Here is a 17,826-nt window from a genome sequence, read left to right on the forward strand (position 1 = left end):
TGCGCACGACTGCCTCGCTGTGTCATCATTTCGTTTCTCGGTTTCTTTTGATATATACATCTTATCTGGAAAAATCTCTGGCTGTGGAACTGTGATAACGACTTGGCATCTCATCTGAGGCTATGGCTCCGAGAAGACGGTGTCCAACTTGTGGGTCCAGGCAATGGCACAAAGAACCTCTGGGCGGTTTGATCGCTTGCAGTGAAGGGCATGTCTTACAGGTACAACGGACTGTTTCGTTTATTTACGAAATACCATTTCACATCATTTTCCAGAATTACAGGAGTGAGACGAATGAGGCTGATGATTACGCTGGTCCACATATGACTAACAAACGCAAGTTGAAAAATACCAAGGAGAAGAAGGAACGAGGTAGTAAAGCCGATCCACAATGTATGTTCCCCTGTAATAAATTTCATTTTGTGGAGATGATACGTTTTGCTTGCAGTATACCATGGGGCTAGAGGGCGTTATCATTATTTTCTCTGCCAACAGTTGATATTGCGAATGCAAGTGGAGGTCATCACGAAACTTTGGAGTTTACCTCCGGAGTTCGAGGTACGTTACATTCTCGGTCTTGACTTCAACAGGGCTGATGTTGGTTTAGACTATATGCCGAGATATTTGGGGTCTTCACGTATCCCTGCTGGCGAACCCGCCTCCTGCAGAACCGTATCTCTTCACTCAGGAGGGCAAAAAGGATGATAAATTTAGCATCGACTTGCAGGACAGTTCGGCTCACGGAGCAGCGAATTCACCTCCTCTTAATGGATCTTCTGATGACGAGAATAACGAGGACGATAGATCTAGCTCTGGAGGTGATTCCGAAATGGAGGAGCTTTTGCGCGAGAACTCTGAGATCTCGAGCTCATCAGAAGAAGAGGAAGAAGGAGAAGGTAATCATGGCCCTCGCAACCCTAGCCGAGCGAGGATCGATGGGTGGAGAAGGACGAGGACTACTCGCAGCATTGAAAGCCTAGCGAGTACTTTGGCTGTGTTGGTAGTCGCATTTTGGCAGCTACGGATACCAATCATGTACCAGGATCTCATGAGGTTCGTTGAGACAATCAGACGTATACCACGGTTAATGAATGGTGTAGGGTCGTTGCATCTTACAAGCTTCCATATCTTGACCCTGTCCGATTGCTGCCTTTGAGCGTCTCATCTCATCTCACCAAGCATAACAGTCAGGCGCTATCTCCGCATGTAAGTTTGAAGTAGTCCTCGGTCGTCTGACCCTTGACCTGTTGTCGAGCAGCGCGTTCCCAACATACTTTCAGTGCACAAACTAGCAGCACGGTTGAGCAAGAAGCTGTACGCAACTTACGGCGTCTTTACTCCCGAATGCAACGCAGCCCCATTACTTTGGCGGTTAACGAAGGACGTGGGACAAACTCGTACGTTCTTTAAAGGGTTCGGACTCATCATTTTGATTCGAGGGTACTTTATTTAGCCACACTGTATGCTCTAGCAAAGCAGGTAGCTTATATCTTGGAGCTGCCTCTGACATTGCATTCATCGCTTGCGCCAGGCGTAAGACGAGTCAAAGCGAAAGACTCTGAGGGACACAAGTATGATAATGTTCCCCCAGAAGTGGCATTGATGGCAACTATAATTATCGTAGTCAAGATGGCTTACGGTTTAGATGGGAAACCAAGGTAAAAATTAGCTCCACGCTGGGGACATCATTTTCATGATCATTACCTAGAATTCCGATTGAGGAAGGAGATCCTGTCGTGGCACTGCCTAGGATAGACGAGTGGCGTGAATTGCTAAAAAATCTAGACGATGGGAGAGACAAGGACAGGCTATTCAGTTCAGAAAGTGATATGTGAGTCTTCGATGGAGACATTCGTGAGATCTGAGCTAAAAAAAAAAGTGACAGAACAATTAGTAACTTGGACGACGGGCTGCTTGATGAGTACTTGGGATTCTGTCAGCATGCACTTTTGGGGCAGCAGCAGCAGCCTGGTAAGTTGGGAAGCGCGGACGACATTGCGAGAAACCTGTTTCCGGTTGAACACGATGCACGGCGCGAAGCCACAATTGAGGTTGAAGAATTGCCGAAGATTAGATTGCGAGCTGGAAAGCTCGACAGGGGGCTGACGGGGGAGAAGGCGGCACGACCGGGAGAAAGCTATGCCATATGGAATTCACGCGATGCGTTCGGGACGCTGGCGAGCGAGTATGAGGCGGTGGTCGGGTGGGGAGGCAAGCGCATAGGGGTGAAAGAGGGGTATCTGTGCAAAGTGGTGGAAGCGTACGAGAAACGAATTGTGCGGTGGTGGGAGGGGGAGAGGCGGCGAGAGAAGGGAGGCGAAGTGCTGGACAAGGTTTCGGGAGATCTACACGAGCGAGATGACATCATGATGGGCTGATGGCATTTGGCAGTGTGGGATACCGCGTGCACGTGATGGCGAGCTGATTTTGTCTGGCTCGCCCCTTTCCCGAGCTGCGTTGTAGTGTCGCCTTCTCAGCCCTGCACAGTCCTCGCCGCTCCTTGTCCTCGCTTTCTACCCCGCCACTCCCTCTTCATCCACCACACCGCATGTGCTTCTGATGCGCCGTCTCGTCGCCGTCTTCTCCTCAAAGCGTGACAAGTCGGACTCCAAGTCCAAAGCAGCTTCTTCCCCTCCCCGCCCCCCGCCGCACAATAAGCTTCTTCATCTCCCTCTCACCCTTCCCTTCACTTCTTCCCCCCCGGCTCCCTCACCCTCTTCCATCACTTCTACCCCCCAGCTCAGCTCCAGCAGCGACCGTTCATCAACCCGCTCGGCCAGTGTCTATGCACCCGCGGCCGAGGACGAATATCAACCGGCCTCGCTCTCCCGAGACTCTACGAAGCGGTCTTGGAAGGACTGGCTGGGAGGAAAGCGTGTTTCATCGGATCCGCCTAGCATCCCTGAACTCCCGTACAAGGCCTCGGAACCTCCACGCCGTACTCGGATTGGGCGCTCGTCCACCTTCCAGGTGTTGAGTCGCTCGGTAAGGGAAATTGACGACACTCAAAAAGTGTCTTTGGAAGAAGAATATGGCCACAAAATCTTCCTCGCCCATTCTGACTATGTCGCACCTGCCACGAAGCCTTCCCTTGCGACGTCCCCGACCAAGGCTCAACAAAACTTGAAAATGTTAATAACAAATAGTCTTATTCCCTCCCTACCCGCCTCTCCCTTTGTCCAGCCTTCCCCGACCTATCTATATCCTCGTTCCTGTAATCGACCACAGGCTCTCTCTACCAAGTCCGATATACGACGACTGATGTTCAAGCGGCGACTACTTGGACGACTCGAAAAACACTCTCCTGACGATGAAGAAATCATTTCGCCGTTCGGCTCCAAGAATCCTCCTGTTCCTATCACCGCATCTACCCTTCCGGATTACGAAGCATCCCTTCCCCCCAGTACAACACTGGTTTTTAGGGCTAGCCCGGGAATTAGGCGCTGGATATCCCGCCCATGTTTTGAAGATCGTTTTTCTGTCTTCTTACCCTCGAACGATGGCGTTTGCCAGATTCCAGTCACAAGTGCCCTTGCTGTCGCCGCCCTGGAATATCCAGAGTCCCTGGACGTTCTCGTTGACCCTGACTTTGATCTTACTCTGGCGCAACCAGTGTTGTCGCAAGGCGTTCCATGTGAGCCATCTCTGGAAGGCTTACCCAAGACATCACCGCCCCTTGCCGAAAAGACTTCCCCTCCTGGTGAGTAGTCTCTCCTCTCGCTAAACAACTAGTCTAAGCCCACTCTAGCCACCATCAATCCCCGAGCTTCATTTACTTTATCGCCGTCGCCTTTACGCAATCAGCACAATTCTAAGCCAGTTTCATCACCTGTGACTCCAAATCCCCTATCAGCTGTGCACCCGCCAGTATCGGCATCAGGCCGCCGTTCATTACCGAGTGGAAGTTCATCACCGCAGCCGACTCCTGTTTCTCCACTAGCTCAACCCGCGGTCCTCGCTCCTATAGTAAAGAGAGCCGTGCGATTTGCAGAAGACGATGCGGAGGATGTTGAGCCTTTACATCTTTTGCGCCAAAAGAAAATGCGCGAGGAAAAAGCCAAGTTCTTGAGAGCAGAACAAAGGCGAAGGTTGATGCAACAGGAGCAAGAGAGACGCAGAATCGAGGCTGAAAGAATCGAACAGGAGAAAAGGCGATGGTCCAGGGAAAAGGAGAAGAAAGAAATGGAGCAACGACAATATGCTGAGATGGTGACCGCTCAACGTGCTAGAAGGGAGTCTCAAAGAGCGGGAATTATTCCTGGCCTCAAGATGGATGACAACCATCTTTTATTACCCTCCGCATCATCCACCTCCTTGCGAGATACAGAACGGCGTCGCTCCCACGACAAGAAGAGATCATCACCTTTACCCAGCCCATCCTCTTTAGCTTCACTAAGAGGGGCTTCAGAGTCGAATCTATCACCATCTGTTTTCGAGTCTTCAGGCCATCGCGGTGGCAGTGTCGGGTACTCACCGAACGGTAGCAACTCTGGCCACGGGTACCAATCGCGACCCAGTTCAATGTACTCCAGTTCATCCGATGGCGGTCGCAGCAAGCGACAGTCAACGATTCCCAACAACTCTGGTATGCCATTCATGGACCGGGCTGCCTCTTACCCAGTGTGGTCAGCTAGTAATCAGAGTCTTCATCATAATATCTCTGGCGTCGCACCGTCTCCCGAACTCATGAATGATTCACTCTTGCTTCCTCCTTCCGCTCCCTTCATGATGCGTCAGCATTCGCGACAGTCGAGGAGTTCGTCTCCGGGACGTTCTCATTCCTCAGGTTCGCTTAATGCCAACTCCGCAACCTCAAGCAGCGAGCGTGTCAACGTGTATAGGCAACATCCGTCACGTTCCCCAGATGCATATCCTGCCCCTCCTTCTCCAGGCACTTCACCTGGCAAATCGTCACATATGAGGCCTGAGAAAAAGGATTCACGGAATTCCAGCGTACCTACCTTTGCTCCCACCCGTGGATCTACGCACCGCACTAAATTGCCACCTCAAGGTTTCCAGCAGCTTCCTCGACCCCAAGTGGCTCAATATACCCAGTTCCCGAGCCCTTGGACGGCATTACCCACGGAACATGGGAATCTGCCTACAGCAATGCCAGTCTCGCCGTACTCTCGTTCTCCGGGAACTGCAATGAACCGTGGCTCGAATGACTCGTTCAAGAGATCCGTTACTGGCCAAAACATGAAAAAGAATCATGGGGCAAAGAGATAGACTTTGACTCGCTCTATATATTGCATGCTGCTTTGGTTTCCTAGAATTCCCCGGACTATCTGGAATGGCTGCTTCTATGTAATTCCCGTTCTGCACTCTCTTCAATGTTTTCTGTTATGGTGATGGACCAATCATTCATCTCGTTTGGCTTTATGACTTTTGACGATTTATACCATCTTTTCCTACCATTACAAGCATCCCTCTAATTTATTAATTTGTACATATTGTACAAACAGCCATTCTGCCGTTCCTTTGGCTCATTGCATTCCTTTCAAGCTGTCGCTCTATTTCTAATACTGCAGAATGATATAGTTATCTGCGCTAGCGCCTCTTAAGCACAACCTGTCTTTATTCTTTATGGAAGAAAACACTTCCCGCTTTCATATTTTATAGAATTTCACACTCAATAAGTCTACTAAAAACCCTGCTTAACCTTGCTAGTAATCGGTCTGAGAAATGATGCCCGAGGCTTGAGCTTGCAAGTTCAAACGCGACGCTCACGTGAGCGTTTCCCAACTTCGTTTGCCATATTTGGTCTCTTAATCTACGCTGAATCTATCCCTGCGACATTACTACCTATCTTCGCACCACTGGCATCTAACACAAAAATATCATCACTCGCGCCTATTTCAGTTCTCCTCCTACTATTGAAATCGCTATCCGGCATTGCTATTGCTAACTACCTAAAATCATTGAGGAATCCGACACTCGCCTATCAAAACGCGTCCATTCGAAACATACAGAGATAAAGACGAAAGCACTAGTACGTGAATACGTGATTTTTTGTTTCTCTGGTGTGACACAAACGGCCTGACATATGTTATAATAAGATTTTTTTTTCCGCCTGTCATGAAACCTGAACCTATTTCTCGAGTATCTAGCGGCGCATATTCCCAATCCCAGGTAAGGCTCTGAGTACAGGACCCAAGGAGACAAAAAAAAACCCACAAATCTGTCATTCTAGGCTAGTGATCTTGAGTATTCGACATTCGGCACTGATGCCGATTTTTGGACTTGTGCTGCCGAAATTTTGGACTCGGAAACTGGTGAGCCAGTCTCCAGAAAATGATTTTATTTTATTTTGGTAATGAAACAATTGTTTCGGGTGTAGTTGAAGCCAAAGCTACTTCTTCATCGAACGGTTCTCGAACTTCTAACTCAGAGTCTCTCGGCACCGTGACGACCAGCTCTGTTACTTCTGCATCACCTCCTATTTTTGAAGATAAAAAACTCAAGCGTTCGCTCGACGAGACGGAGCCAGAGCCAGATAAGTTAGAACAAAGTAAGAAGAAGGCTCGAACAGATGGTCCTTGTCTACCCGAGCGACCGTCGAAAAAATCAGAGGAACCATTTGTTAACCTCGTACGTAGGATCTTCCTTCGTATTTTGGTTTCACAAATTTGACGTGATCTTAGTCTCCACCTCAACTACTTCAACGTTTCATTGACTATCGTCGGATACCATATAGTATTCAATGGGAGCTAGCTAGACGTGTTTCGAGAGGGCTGAGTAGCTGGTCTCAGCAAAGTGAAGACGAACCCGCGCCGATAACAATTCCCAATCTCGATGACCTTCAATCGGAAACTAATTCGGAGGGCGCCAAAAAAATCGGAAAGCTATATTCTAGCGATAGAACTAACAGTGGGTCAAATTTGAAGTGCGCCAGATGGCTTCCGTTCATCGTTTTTCTATATATAGATACATTTGCTCAATTTAATGAATACGAAAGAAGAGCAACAGTATGGTTTAATCCTCGTATATTCATTCATCAACTCATTATTGTATAGGATCCCTGGCCTCAGCTAGATAAAGAAGAAGCATATATGTCACAATGTACAAACGCTGAGGAACTGGACCCGGAACGAGGCCGGGTGCATTTTCTCGCAACTCTAATCGCCGAAAGATCTCCAGACAATAAGAAATTCCTAAAAATCGAGTTGAACGCAGCAAAGTTGGGACCAAGCAACAGTTTTTCACGGCATTTTGGAAGCAAGTACTTTTTACGTCTCAGCATGTCGGACAGCAGATTAGGCCAAGCACATCATCTCAACATCCTCGACTATCTTCGCAAACCTGTAATCTTATGTCAACATATCTTTCGTGCTTTTTACCTCAAAGATCAACATGTATATTATTTCAGAACCAACGAGGTTTGGGACGTCGGAAAACAAATCATTTCTCCTTTGTTATCATCATCCGGTCTCAGTTTTATGGAATTTGTTCAATGGCATAACCCAATAGAACTCAATCAACGTCAAGTCAGTAACCCAGTCATTATTATCCTTGAAAATTCTGATACGTATCTATTTTAGACAATGGCCAAATGGGCGTCTCGTTTCGCCCTAGGCCTCTCACCTTCAATTCTTGGCTTCACTCTTGACGAAAAAAATATCAGTTTTATCGAAGATATCCGTACGTTTCTTAGACCTATACCTAGAATTGAGACCGTGGCGTCTAACTAAGTACCGTGTCACTAGGTAGTAATGTGAACTCCGATATGACGGATGGTGCGGGTTACATTACACGGCACCTTCTTCAAAAGCTAAGTGTCCTACATAATTGGGGAAATCGTCCTTCCGCCATTCAAGTTCGAGTACGAGGGAGTAAGGTACACAAAAAAGAATTGAATCTATGTTACTTCGTTGATTATGTTTCATTAGGGTCTCCTTGTCGAAAATCCTGATGTCAAAGACGAATCACTCAGCATCAAACTCCGGCCATCACTCATGAAAATTGATTACAGATCACCCTTAGATGCGACTCATAGAACCATCGATATATTGCATGCAGCACATGCCAGGACGCCAACTCGTATATCGACAGATGTAATCATTAACCTGTATGAGAATGGAGTCAAATTCGAATCACTATGCGAGCTCATGAAAAGATCGATCGACGGGATCATTGCGTCTCTCATAAACTGCTTGGGTGACGCATATGATCCAAACACTCTAGGTAGCCTCAAAGCACTGCTCGCATTGTGGGTGAGCTATGAGCGCGCTGGCTCTGTCATCATGTCTCGCCGCGCACGAGAGGATGTGGCACTTACCCGCATCAATGGATTTTCGGGAGACGTGCTTACCAAAGAAGGTGTACAGGAGCCCAATGGACTAGATGATGTATTAGAACACTCCACCGACTGGTTTCCGGATCGAGTGAGTGGATGCCCATCCTCCTTGGAGGAAACTATCATAGAATTCCTCGATTCTGGTTTCCACCCGAAAACGTGTCCGGTCTTACGAGAGAAGATGCACAAAGTTGTGCATTCTGCAATCAGTCGAGCCGTTGAGAATTACACGATCGAACTTCCTTTCTCTGCCGGAGCTTGGATTATCCCTGGTAAGTTTTCTAATTTCCATATCAAGAATTCAAATATACTTATTCTACATGGTTCAAGATCCTTCTGGATGTTTGGGATCTAATGAAGTATTTTTCCAGTGTTCAAGAAGTTTGCCTGCATTGGATGGTACTGAAACTCATATCATCACTGGAGATGTTCTTATTACAAGGGATCCATGTCGACTCCCGACTGATGTTCAAAAGGTAGAGTAAACCGTCAAATTTCTTTTCGTACCAGAGACTAAGATAATTTCACTTAGTGGAAGGCCATTGATGTCCCCGAGTTACACCAATACAAGGACGTGATTATACTATCGGTACAAGGACCTCGTCGAGCAGCTGATTGGCTAGCTGGTGGTAAGTAAAATTATTTTATGCTCTTCCTTGGAATTCACTTCATCTTTGAAGGGGATTATGATGGTGACAAGGCCAAGCTTATCTGGCAACCCGAACTTGTGCAAGATTTTGTCAATGCCAATCCAAGTTTCGCAGACCCACCACTTAATCTAGATTCAAAATTTGAAATCGAGAACAAGCAAGTCCACGAATTCCTTGCCGAAATTGAAGGTTGTTCCGAAGACAACAAGATTAACGAAGTACAGAAGTATCTCCTTGGAACGCTGAAGGATTTTACCTTGGTTGGTAAATACTCAAACTTCCACGAGGTCTCGGTGTATACAAATGGGTACAAATCCAAGGAAACCAAGCTTCTTGCTTACATGTAAGTCTCCATTCTTCCTTTGAATTACCACTATCTCATCTGATGTCATAGGTTCACAACTATTCTTGACGGTCGAAAGACTGGCAAAACTGTCCGGAGGGATGTCTTGAAAGCTGATGCGGCAAAATACGAGACACGGCAGCTTTGTTGGAAGGAGAAGTATACTCCGACTGCCCAACTCATGTTGAGAGGTAACACTTTCAAAGTCAAGAGAAATCCAAAGTTCATCATGGAGAAGTTGTCGGACTATGGGCAGGGGTTAAAGGAGGACAGTTTGAAGTCCGTTGAGAAACAAATTGAACATTGTACAAATGAAGAAGATTCAGCTCTGACGGAGCCATACAAGGAGGTGGTACAAAGAGTCGAACATCTGCGTACACTTCCAAACGGGGATATACCGGCTAGCATGCTAGAGGCTGACCTTGACCTCATCAAAAAACATGTTAAAGAAATTTTTGACGAGCACAAGAGCATCCATAAAGAGGCTGCCTCAGGGGGTGTTAGCTTTACTAGTTTGCCAATCGGGAAACGTCAAGATGCGCTACGCAAAGTATCAAGGGACTTTCATTCCAAACCGGAGCAAAGCAAGTTTCTTTTGATGTCAGCAAATGACGTGGAACGAGTAAAGGCGTCATACGCCTATGTCTTCGACTGGAAGCAGTCTCATTCACCATCACGGTTTCCTTGGAATGTGGCGTTCAGATCACTTTGTGTTCTAAAGTGTGGCGAGGACGTGAAACCTGTTGACCGCAGGTTCTATGACCACATGTCTGTCAAGTTGTCACGGTCAGCCGGCCACTCATGACACCAATAATGACATTGTGCAGAGTCGCTTTGCGTTTAGGAGTCGCTTTTAGTAAGAGCCGATGTTTCCATAAAATGATACATTTTCGACCACAGTGAGAGATCTAGCATTGCGGGCCTCAAGGATAGTAGAGAAGAGAAATCCGGCAGTGGTTGACACAAAGAAGCCGCGTTACAGAGCAGATAATAACAACCGAAGGATATATCTGTCGGGGTGATAGGTAAGTGCCAGTGTCGAGAGATTTCGGCGCTTGAACACAACTCTAGCCTACCTCTGGCAAAAGACACGCAAAACGAAGAGTCCGCGGACAACGAACAATGGGGTGAAGGTTGCGCCTTGAGCCGCGAGAGCGTGAACCCTGGGTGTCGCTGGCAGTGGGATCGAAGTCAGGGAACGTAAACAAACTACTCCTAAAATGAAGGTTACCGGCATAGCCGACAAAGTTTAACGAGAGCTCCGTGCCCGGAGTTTCCGTGAATACGAGCCCGAGTTCCAATAATACGGGGACGTATTGATAGAATTGAGTAGATCCTCGTTTATAGATATCATACGGCAGCGCTAATAAGACATACAGCAAGAGCTATCCTGAGCAGGTCGTAGACAAGCTGAATGATGAAGAAGAGCGTGAAATATCCCTCAGGAGGGCGTAACCGTACTGATAAGGCGGCGGGAGAGGAAAAGTCACCGTTGGCGAGGATGAGAGTTGTCGAGGACTTGATGTCGCCTAAAAACCTAGAAGAGCAAGTACAAAAAGGCTCAGGGACAGGAAAAACCTCGCCGTTGACGGAGAATGAACACTCGATGAGGCGAGAGACTTCACCAGCGATGTTGCTGTAGCAAGCATAGCGGTCAAGGGTGCAATCATCAGCCCAGGGGCCGCGTCAACGTTGTACCAGGAGGCGAGTCGCGGTAGGACCCCGGATAGTCCCTATAAAGGCCGTACCCAGAAATCGGCCATTTTGTGATTTTCTGTCCGAGCCCGATTTAAGGATTTTTGTCCGGAAAAGCACCCGGCCTAGAGCTGATTTTCAAAAAACCTGTCCGATTTCAGGGATACGGCCTCTGAAAATGCTCGGAAAAATCACTAAAAATCGCCAAAAATCTGTAGGAGTTTACAGCGGGTAGAGAAGCTCGATATCTAATCTAGTGTCCTTCTTAGATATTTCCTTCACAGCATTGCTGATATTGGCTGTATAACTTGTATCACTATTTGCCGAAAATGATATAGTCATTAGTAATGTTGAGCAAAGTTAACATCACCCGATGACTACGAGCAGCAATCACAAAAGTGGCTGCCAAATTGTTGCTTATCCGATGGCAGCAGCAGCTTTAATTGATCCCATCATTTCTGATGCGATGAGTTACCATATACGGCATCAATTCAGAACGATACGACCGTGAGTCGCTCGACCTCGCACGTGAGAAAGCCAATCAAAGACGACCTGCGCAGCTGCCCAACGTTACGTTGATGGTCAGAGTTCAGCAGGCAATTGGGAGATGAGAACAGGTATGAATTCTAGGGAAGGGAGGAGTAGAAACTGTACAAGTATGGCCTTAACTGTTACACTATAAGCTCCTCTTGCGGACCCGGCCTCCGCTCGATCTGACCCTCTCTGGACCCGGCCTCCGAGCCAAAACAGTTTTCGCGCCACCGATTTTTGCCTATTTTTGCCCCGGCCTACCGGCCGTGGGTCCAAAACCTGTCCGAAAACGTGTACGGCCTTAGTAGGGATATTCCGGGGTCCTGTCGCGGTCATGATGTCGGTGAAATTGAGGTTGGGTTGAGGGTACCAGGTGGCGGATCAGCAAAGAGACACACGGTTAAGCAGGCCGTGAGCGCCGGAAAGTAAGGGTGTGGGAGTAAAGATAGGACCACCCCTAGTCATGGGAGGGTTCAACTCTTTTGTGGGACTGTTCGTGCTACTGTCGTGCTCGCGTGGTCATCCGCCACCACCAGCGATAACAATGAACGGTGATGTCAATGAACGGCAATGCTTGTCTTTGATAATATGACCACGAATGTTACCCGGTGGCATGTAGAGCGCTGTGGCTGCACATGTTTTTGGTTCAAAGAAAAATCTGGATGTATGACGCAATGCTTGAACACAGTCCTCGGTATACTAATAAATCATAAAAGAAATCAAAAGGAGATAGACGGAGGGGGGGGTCCGGAAGACCCTATGTCACTTATGTCACCCTATGTCACCCAACCAGGGAAGATCTTCGGCGTGATACAATGTTCAGATGCAGGGTGGAAAAAGGAGGTTCCTTGTATGTAAGAGAAATGAAAGATAACTTACTGGACGGAGATAAAAGATTCCAGGACTACGGACCGCGGATGAACTGCGAGATTAGATAAGAAATTGGTTAAGGGTAATGTTGTAACAGGAAGTGTGGGAGAAATAAAGAGTCTGGTATGGACGGGAGGTGAATAAGTCGAAGTATTTGGTTCTGGAAACCCCTCACAAGAAGTTGTGGATTGTTTCCAAAATCTTGCGCCCAAATCGGCCTTCGTCAAAATGCGACGTGCGTGGGCTTCGCCAGCCGGCCGTCCGGGCCCTCCTTGGGGACAGGAATATTGCTACTCCGGTAGGATGTGAAAAAGAGGCCTGTCACCGCAGCCCGCTCAGCCACTTTGAGCGGAGCTGGTCAATGGAGTGAAGCACCGCGTTCCGGCGTTCCACAGGCACGCTGTGGCTATAAATTATCATGAATTACAGCGATAATCAGTTGGCTTAGTGAGGTGGCGTCACTGGCACCAGATGGGAGGGATACAGGTAAGATACAGGTAGTTGAGCCACCCCGCCACGGTCGTGTGATTGCATGTGGGTTGTCATTCAATCAGTGCTTCTGCCCAAGATGCTTAATCAAGGATATGCTAAGCGACATGCCACTCTATCTTGCCCATTCACTTCTTTGATTGCAGTATATTTGACTCTAATCAAATTGGTTGGCACCCATATTCATATTCGCATAGCTGTGGCGCCTATTACTTGGATGCCGCTAAAATGAAATCGGTTGATTCTAGAACCGGTCACAACCTGTAACGAGAGGAGCGCTTTCTGCTGAGCGATGTCTCTCTGGTACCCATGCAGGACTGCGAAAATGGAGACTATCGGAACTCTGCAAAGCCGCTGTTTCGAAGCGGCGTTTCTATGACCGACGAATACTAAGTTGTGGTGGCGATGGCGTGACGTGACATTCGTGTGGTAGTGTTCCGTTCCAGCGACAGCCACCCAAGAATCGTTACCGATGATCAACTATATTCTGCTCGTATCACGGCAAGGTAAGATGGCGGGCAAGCTCTGCACTAGATCTGACTTACGGCTTCCGCATAGGTAAAGTCCGTCTCGCAAAATGGTTCACCACGATGGCCCCCAAAGCCAAGGCAAAGATCATCAAGGATGTTACACAACTCGTGCTTGCTCGTAGAACCCGCATGTGCAACTTCTTGGAGTACAAAGGTCCCTTTAACCTCGGAAATCAGGAGTAAGATCTAACTGCGGATCCCATGCAGATACCAAAGTCGTTTATCGTCGATATGCATCTTTGTTTTTCGTATGCGGCATCTCGTCAGGCGACAATGAGCTGGTGACGTTAGAAATAATTCACCGATATGTGGAGGTGTTGGATCGGTATTTTGGGAATGTATGTATCCGGGTACAAACGCTTATTTCTCAACTGGATACTGACATCAGTGTTAGGTCTGTGAACTCGACTTGTGAGCAGTTCCGTGGCTATCCCGAGTACGTCTAATCTCCGTCTCGCAGAATTTTTAACTTCCAGAAGGCATATGCTGTGGGTTTGCTACTAGTCTAACTTTCTATATTGATTTTTTGCGCTGACGGAGCGAACATTGTGCAGATTCTCGATGAATTGATTATTGCTGGCGAGATGCAGGAATCATCAAAGAAGTCAGTTCTACGCGTGGTGCGTTAGGACCAAAGTGGAAATATTTTGAACGACCTTGACCCTTGTTAATTAGGTGACACAATCTGACAGTGTCGAGGAGCAAGAGAACTCCGATGAGACGCTCGCAAGACTGGGGTCACGAAGCGGTTAGACGCGTTTCTATATTTTTATGTTTTTCTTTTTTCTTTTTGCATGAATTAGGAGTACGACGGTATTCTGATACTCTTCCAAGGTCCGATGATGTAGACGTAAGCTATAGGGGAGAAGCAGTAGTAATGAGTTGTGCTTGGCGATCGAAGAGACGGGCTTCTTGCGAGGGGGCGAACAAAGAAGAGGGTGTATATTAGCAAAAGCGACGTTTTAGAGTAATGAATTGATTGCACTAAGACGCAAGTCTGATCAGAATTGGGAGTGGCTGAATTTGGGAGACGGCAAAAAGCGCGCTCCCTTGGCCGAGTATCCGAAGTGGCTGCACAACTCCGCTTGGTCTCGTGCAAGTGCTTGTCAGATGGATCACGAGGAATCTGGTACGGCTCATACAGCAGTGCGGGGGAGGCGCTGTACCGCAGATATGAGCACGAAACGGACAAGTCGATCGAGAATACAGTAGCCGGATAATTTACGGGGGTTAGAGGAAAAAAACGGGTGGACTACGATAAGACGGTATAGAGCAGGAGAAATCTTCCTGAAATCAATACGTTGGCGGGTTGGAGCCTGGAACGGGAGTGGCAATGCACCGCTTATCGTCCAATCAGTGGCCGGCATAAACATGCACAAGCACCGCCTTCGCCTTTTTTAAGCTCGCGTCGGCACCAGTCCAGTCCAAACATCTCAGCTACTGTCTCCTTTCCAAGTTTTCTATTCTCTAATCTATACCATGGCCAACACCTACCACAACGACCTTCTTGCCCCCTACCTCAGCCTCGATCAAGGCGACAAGATCCAAGCAGAGTGTAAGTCTCCTAGTCCCTCTCCTGACCCTCCAAATTCACGATCGCTCAACAGACGTCTGGATCGACGGTGACGGTGGCCTCCGCTGCAAGACCACTGTGCGTATATGTGCTAACCAGATTTCTCTTCCGCTCACCCTACTTTCCATATCTGGAAATTAGACCGTTAGCAAGAAGGTTACCGACATCGGCCAACTCCGCATTTGGGACTTCGATGGTTCTTCCACAAATCAAGCCCCCGGTCATGATTCCGATGTCTACCTCCGTCCCGCCGCCATCTTCAAAGACCCTTTCCGTGGCGGCGACAACATCCTTGTTCTCGCAGAGACCTACAACAACGACGGCACTCCAAACCGCACCAACCATCGCCATCATGCCAAGAAGGTCTTTGATGAAGCCAAGGAACACGAGCCATGGTTTGGTCTCGAACAGGAATATACCCTTTTCGATGCCGACGATCAACCATACGGTTGGCCAAAAGGCGGTTTCCCCGGCCCTCAAGGTCCCTACTACTGCGGTGCTGGTAAGCATACTGAGTCTCGACTTGCTTTGGTCTATCTAACCCGTCGTGCAATAGGCACCGGCAAAGTCTTTGCGCGTGACCTCATTGAGGCACACTATCGTGCCTGCCTCTATGCTGGTATCAACATCAGCGGTATCAATGCTGAAGTGATGCCTTCTCAATGGGAGTTCCAAGTGGGACCGTGTGAAGGCATTTCTATGGGCGACCACCTTTGGATGGCCCGGTACCTTCTTGTTCGCATCGCTGAGCAGTGGGGCGTCAAGGTTTCCTTCCACCCCAAGCCTCTCAAGGGCGAATGGAACGGTGCTGGCTGCCACACCAACTTCTCTACCAAGGCCATGCGGGAAGCTGGAGGTATGAAGTTCATCGAAGACGCTATCGAAAAACTCGCCAAACGACATGATGAACATATTGCTGTTTACGGGGAGGACAATGACCTCCGACTCACTGGTCGCCACGAGACCGGTCACATCAGCAATTTCAGCTCCGGTGTAGCTAACCGCGGTGCTTCAATTCGTGTTCCACGACATGTTGCCTCTCAGGGCTATGGTTATCTCGAGGATCGTCGCCCCGCGTCCAATATTGGTATGTTTGTTGAATCACGAGGGATCTTTGACATTTGATTTATTTGTTTCCTGCAGATCCCTATCGCGTCACGAGCATCATCGCCGAAACCACCATCCTCGATAAATAATCTGATTCCTTCTGTATCGTTATAGACCATCTCTTTAATCATCGGTAAGTTGGCAGGAATCATGGAATGTATCACCCATGCTCTCGGATCTCGCCCACTCTAGAATATCGAAATTGTAATTAGTAGAATTGGATATCATTGCATGTCTGCTTCATCAACACGAATTAAAAATAGAAGTCACTCGGCAATAAGTGTCAGCAGATATAATTCATTTGGACTCCCACATGCCTTCCTACGACTTGTGCTTTTCAGCACATGCTGATGTCGAATCCGCGTCATTTAAGCTCCTGGAACTCACACCGGAACTCGCAGAACTACTTGAAGAAGCTGCCAAGAGTTTGACGACCGTCACGTAGGCCTTCCCGACTCGCGTGGTTCTCCATCTGACCTTGATTCTCAGGTTTGCAATCAAAGGGCGAACGGGAGAGGATGCAGTGCTGTGTACGACTGACAAGACCTACAGTCTACGATCTGTGGCCTTGTCGAACTCTGTACTGGTTGTAACTCCCCCTTCAAGCGGGCCCTCGATAAGCACTACCAGCGGTAGAGAACCCGTGGTCATACGTGATGAACTACACGAGATTCTCGAAATATCACCTTCTGTCCCTAAACTTCACGGCCTAATTAGCCAGTTGCGAGGAAAGGAATACGACGAATCGGATGAAGTAGAAGATAACGCCTCTCACTCAGACGTACGCGGGTTATCATGCTTAGCTCGGGTCATACGTCTAACAAAGCGGATCTCGACCAGAATTACTATTCTTACCAGGATGCCAAGACCGACGTGCAGGCAAGTGACAAAGAGTTGGATCGCGGATTGAAGGAGAGGCGAGTTTTGGTGATTAATGGTAAGTTGCTTCCACTCCTTACTTTGAGCGACTATTTCGCGCAAACTCTCAATTTGAATACAGGCTTCTTGCGCCCAATATCAAAAGACTACTTGAAGACCTTATTGGAATTAGTCTTAAATCTCTTGGCATCACTGTCTCTACGGTCTGATAATATTCCGCTCGATGATTTGGTTTCTTCGCTTGCTCAAGACCACGAGGTGCCGAGGGCAGTGTCAATGCAACTGCTGGCGTGGTTTGGAGATGTAGATGAAGCACAGGGTTCATGGACAATGGATGTCCAAGCGGTCGTAAAAGAAGTAGGGATTGGGTTGATGAGACATCATCGGGTGAGCCTATCGCGCTACCTGCTCGACGACCGGTGAAAGTAAACATGACTTAGCGCGATCCGATCAGAAAGGATGCGTTTTTAGCCCAGTGGAAAGCAACTGTTGGAGATACTTTCAATCCCTCGGTCGATCTCAGCCTCCTAACTGTGCGTGAATTGTTCATGCTCCGGGAGTTACTCGTGCTTACTCTGTTTGCCAGGGTAATTACCTAGTTTCAACGGCTGGTGAACAGGAGAATCTGGTGTACTTTCCTTCGACAGAGCTGCCCGTAGACCCAGCGCAGCGTTTAGCTGACCTTTTCCGCAAAAGATCACGTTGGAAGGGGGATGATATCATGCCTTTTCTCAGCGAGATTGCAGTCGGCCCCAAGGAACGAGACAAACTGCTTCTCAAGTACTGTCGCGTTATTACAGATCCTCAAGGAGTTTGGTATACTTCACGAACACAATATACTGGCTGACGCCCGGACTAACTAA

General features: G+C 48.0%; 7 protein-coding genes across 7 annotated transcripts; 6 read left to right on the forward strand and 1 right to left on the reverse strand.

Annotated features, from left to right (window-relative positions):
- AGABI2DRAFT_184760 (hypothetical protein) lies at positions 1–2,378 on the forward strand (the record flags this gene model as incomplete). The annotated part of the gene is made up of 9 exons (XM_006460206.1): positions 1–221; positions 276–393; positions 449–558; positions 608–1,053; positions 1,101–1,206; positions 1,259–1,397; positions 1,454–1,658; positions 1,709–1,831; positions 1,886–2,378. Exons 1-9 carry the CDS (start codon positions 123–125, stop codon positions 2,376–2,378), a joined length of 1,839 nt encoding a protein of 612 aa, XP_006460269.1. The 5' UTR covers positions 1–122.
- Positions 2,379–2,484: 106 nt separating this feature from the next.
- AGABI2DRAFT_203185 (hypothetical protein) lies at positions 2,485–5,317 on the forward strand. The gene is made up of 2 exons (XM_006460207.1): positions 2,485–3,627; positions 3,733–5,317. Exons 1-2 carry the CDS (start codon positions 2,560–2,562, stop codon positions 5,227–5,229), a joined length of 2,565 nt encoding a protein of 854 aa, XP_006460270.1. The 5' UTR covers positions 2,485–2,559; the 3' UTR covers positions 5,230–5,317.
- A 761-nt stretch (positions 5,318–6,078) lies between these two features.
- On the forward strand, positions 6,079–10,094 carry AGABI2DRAFT_117230 (RNA-dependent RNA polymerase; the record flags this gene model as incomplete). The annotated part of the gene is made up of 13 exons (XM_006460208.1): positions 6,079–6,132; positions 6,194–6,275; positions 6,341–6,591; positions 6,645–6,870; positions 6,928–6,968; positions 7,017–7,487; positions 7,542–7,641; positions 7,707–7,837; positions 7,890–8,568; positions 8,627–8,772; positions 8,829–8,925; positions 8,977–9,289; positions 9,341–10,094. 13 exons carry the CDS (start codon positions 6,079–6,081, stop codon positions 10,092–10,094), a joined length of 3,345 nt encoding a protein of 1,114 aa, XP_006460271.1.
- A 267-nt stretch (positions 10,095–10,361) lies between these two features.
- On the reverse strand, positions 10,362–10,938 carry AGABI2DRAFT_117231 (hypothetical protein; the record flags this gene model as incomplete). The annotated part of the gene is made up of 4 exons (XM_006460209.1): positions 10,362–10,462; positions 10,521–10,674; positions 10,751–10,826; positions 10,880–10,938. 4 exons carry the CDS (start codon positions 10,936–10,938, stop codon positions 10,362–10,364), a joined length of 390 nt encoding a protein of 129 aa, XP_006460272.1.
- A 2,368-nt stretch (positions 10,939–13,306) lies between these two features.
- On the forward strand, positions 13,307–14,600 carry AGABI2DRAFT_192023 (hypothetical protein). Its single transcript, XM_006460210.1, has 8 exons — positions 13,307–13,380; positions 13,433–13,558; positions 13,612–13,742; positions 13,799–13,815; positions 13,865–13,892; positions 13,959–14,024; positions 14,080–14,152; positions 14,239–14,600. Exons 1-8 carry the CDS (start codon positions 13,347–13,349, stop codon positions 14,250–14,252), a joined length of 489 nt encoding a protein of 162 aa, XP_006460273.1. The 5' UTR covers positions 13,307–13,346; the 3' UTR covers positions 14,253–14,600.
- A 240-nt stretch (positions 14,601–14,840) lies between these two features.
- Positions 14,841–16,405, forward strand: AGABI2DRAFT_135514 (glutamine synthetase). Its single transcript, XM_006460211.1, has 5 exons — positions 14,841–14,959; positions 15,012–15,055; positions 15,119–15,479; positions 15,534–16,064; positions 16,121–16,405. Exons 1-5 carry the CDS (start codon positions 14,884–14,886, stop codon positions 16,171–16,173), a joined length of 1,065 nt encoding a protein of 354 aa, XP_006460274.1. The 5' UTR covers positions 14,841–14,883; the 3' UTR covers positions 16,174–16,405.
- A 175-nt stretch (positions 16,406–16,580) lies between these two features.
- AGABI2DRAFT_68139 (hypothetical protein) lies at positions 16,581–17,810 on the forward strand (the record flags this gene model as incomplete). Its single annotated transcript, XM_006460212.1, has 5 exons — positions 16,581–16,892; positions 16,925–17,021; positions 17,085–17,350; positions 17,404–17,496; positions 17,550–17,810. Coding segments are annotated over 5 exons (1,029 nt in total), but the record flags the coding sequence as incomplete, so codon positions are not given.
- Between the last annotated feature and the right edge of the window lie 16 nt (positions 17,811–17,826).

Source organism: Agaricus bisporus (assembly GCF_000300575.1).
Source record: "Agaricus bisporus var. bisporus H97 unplaced genomic scaffold AGABI2scaffold_4, whole genome shotgun sequence".
Lineage (NCBI taxonomy): Eukaryota > Fungi > Basidiomycota > Agaricomycetes > Agaricales > Agaricaceae > Agaricus > Agaricus bisporus.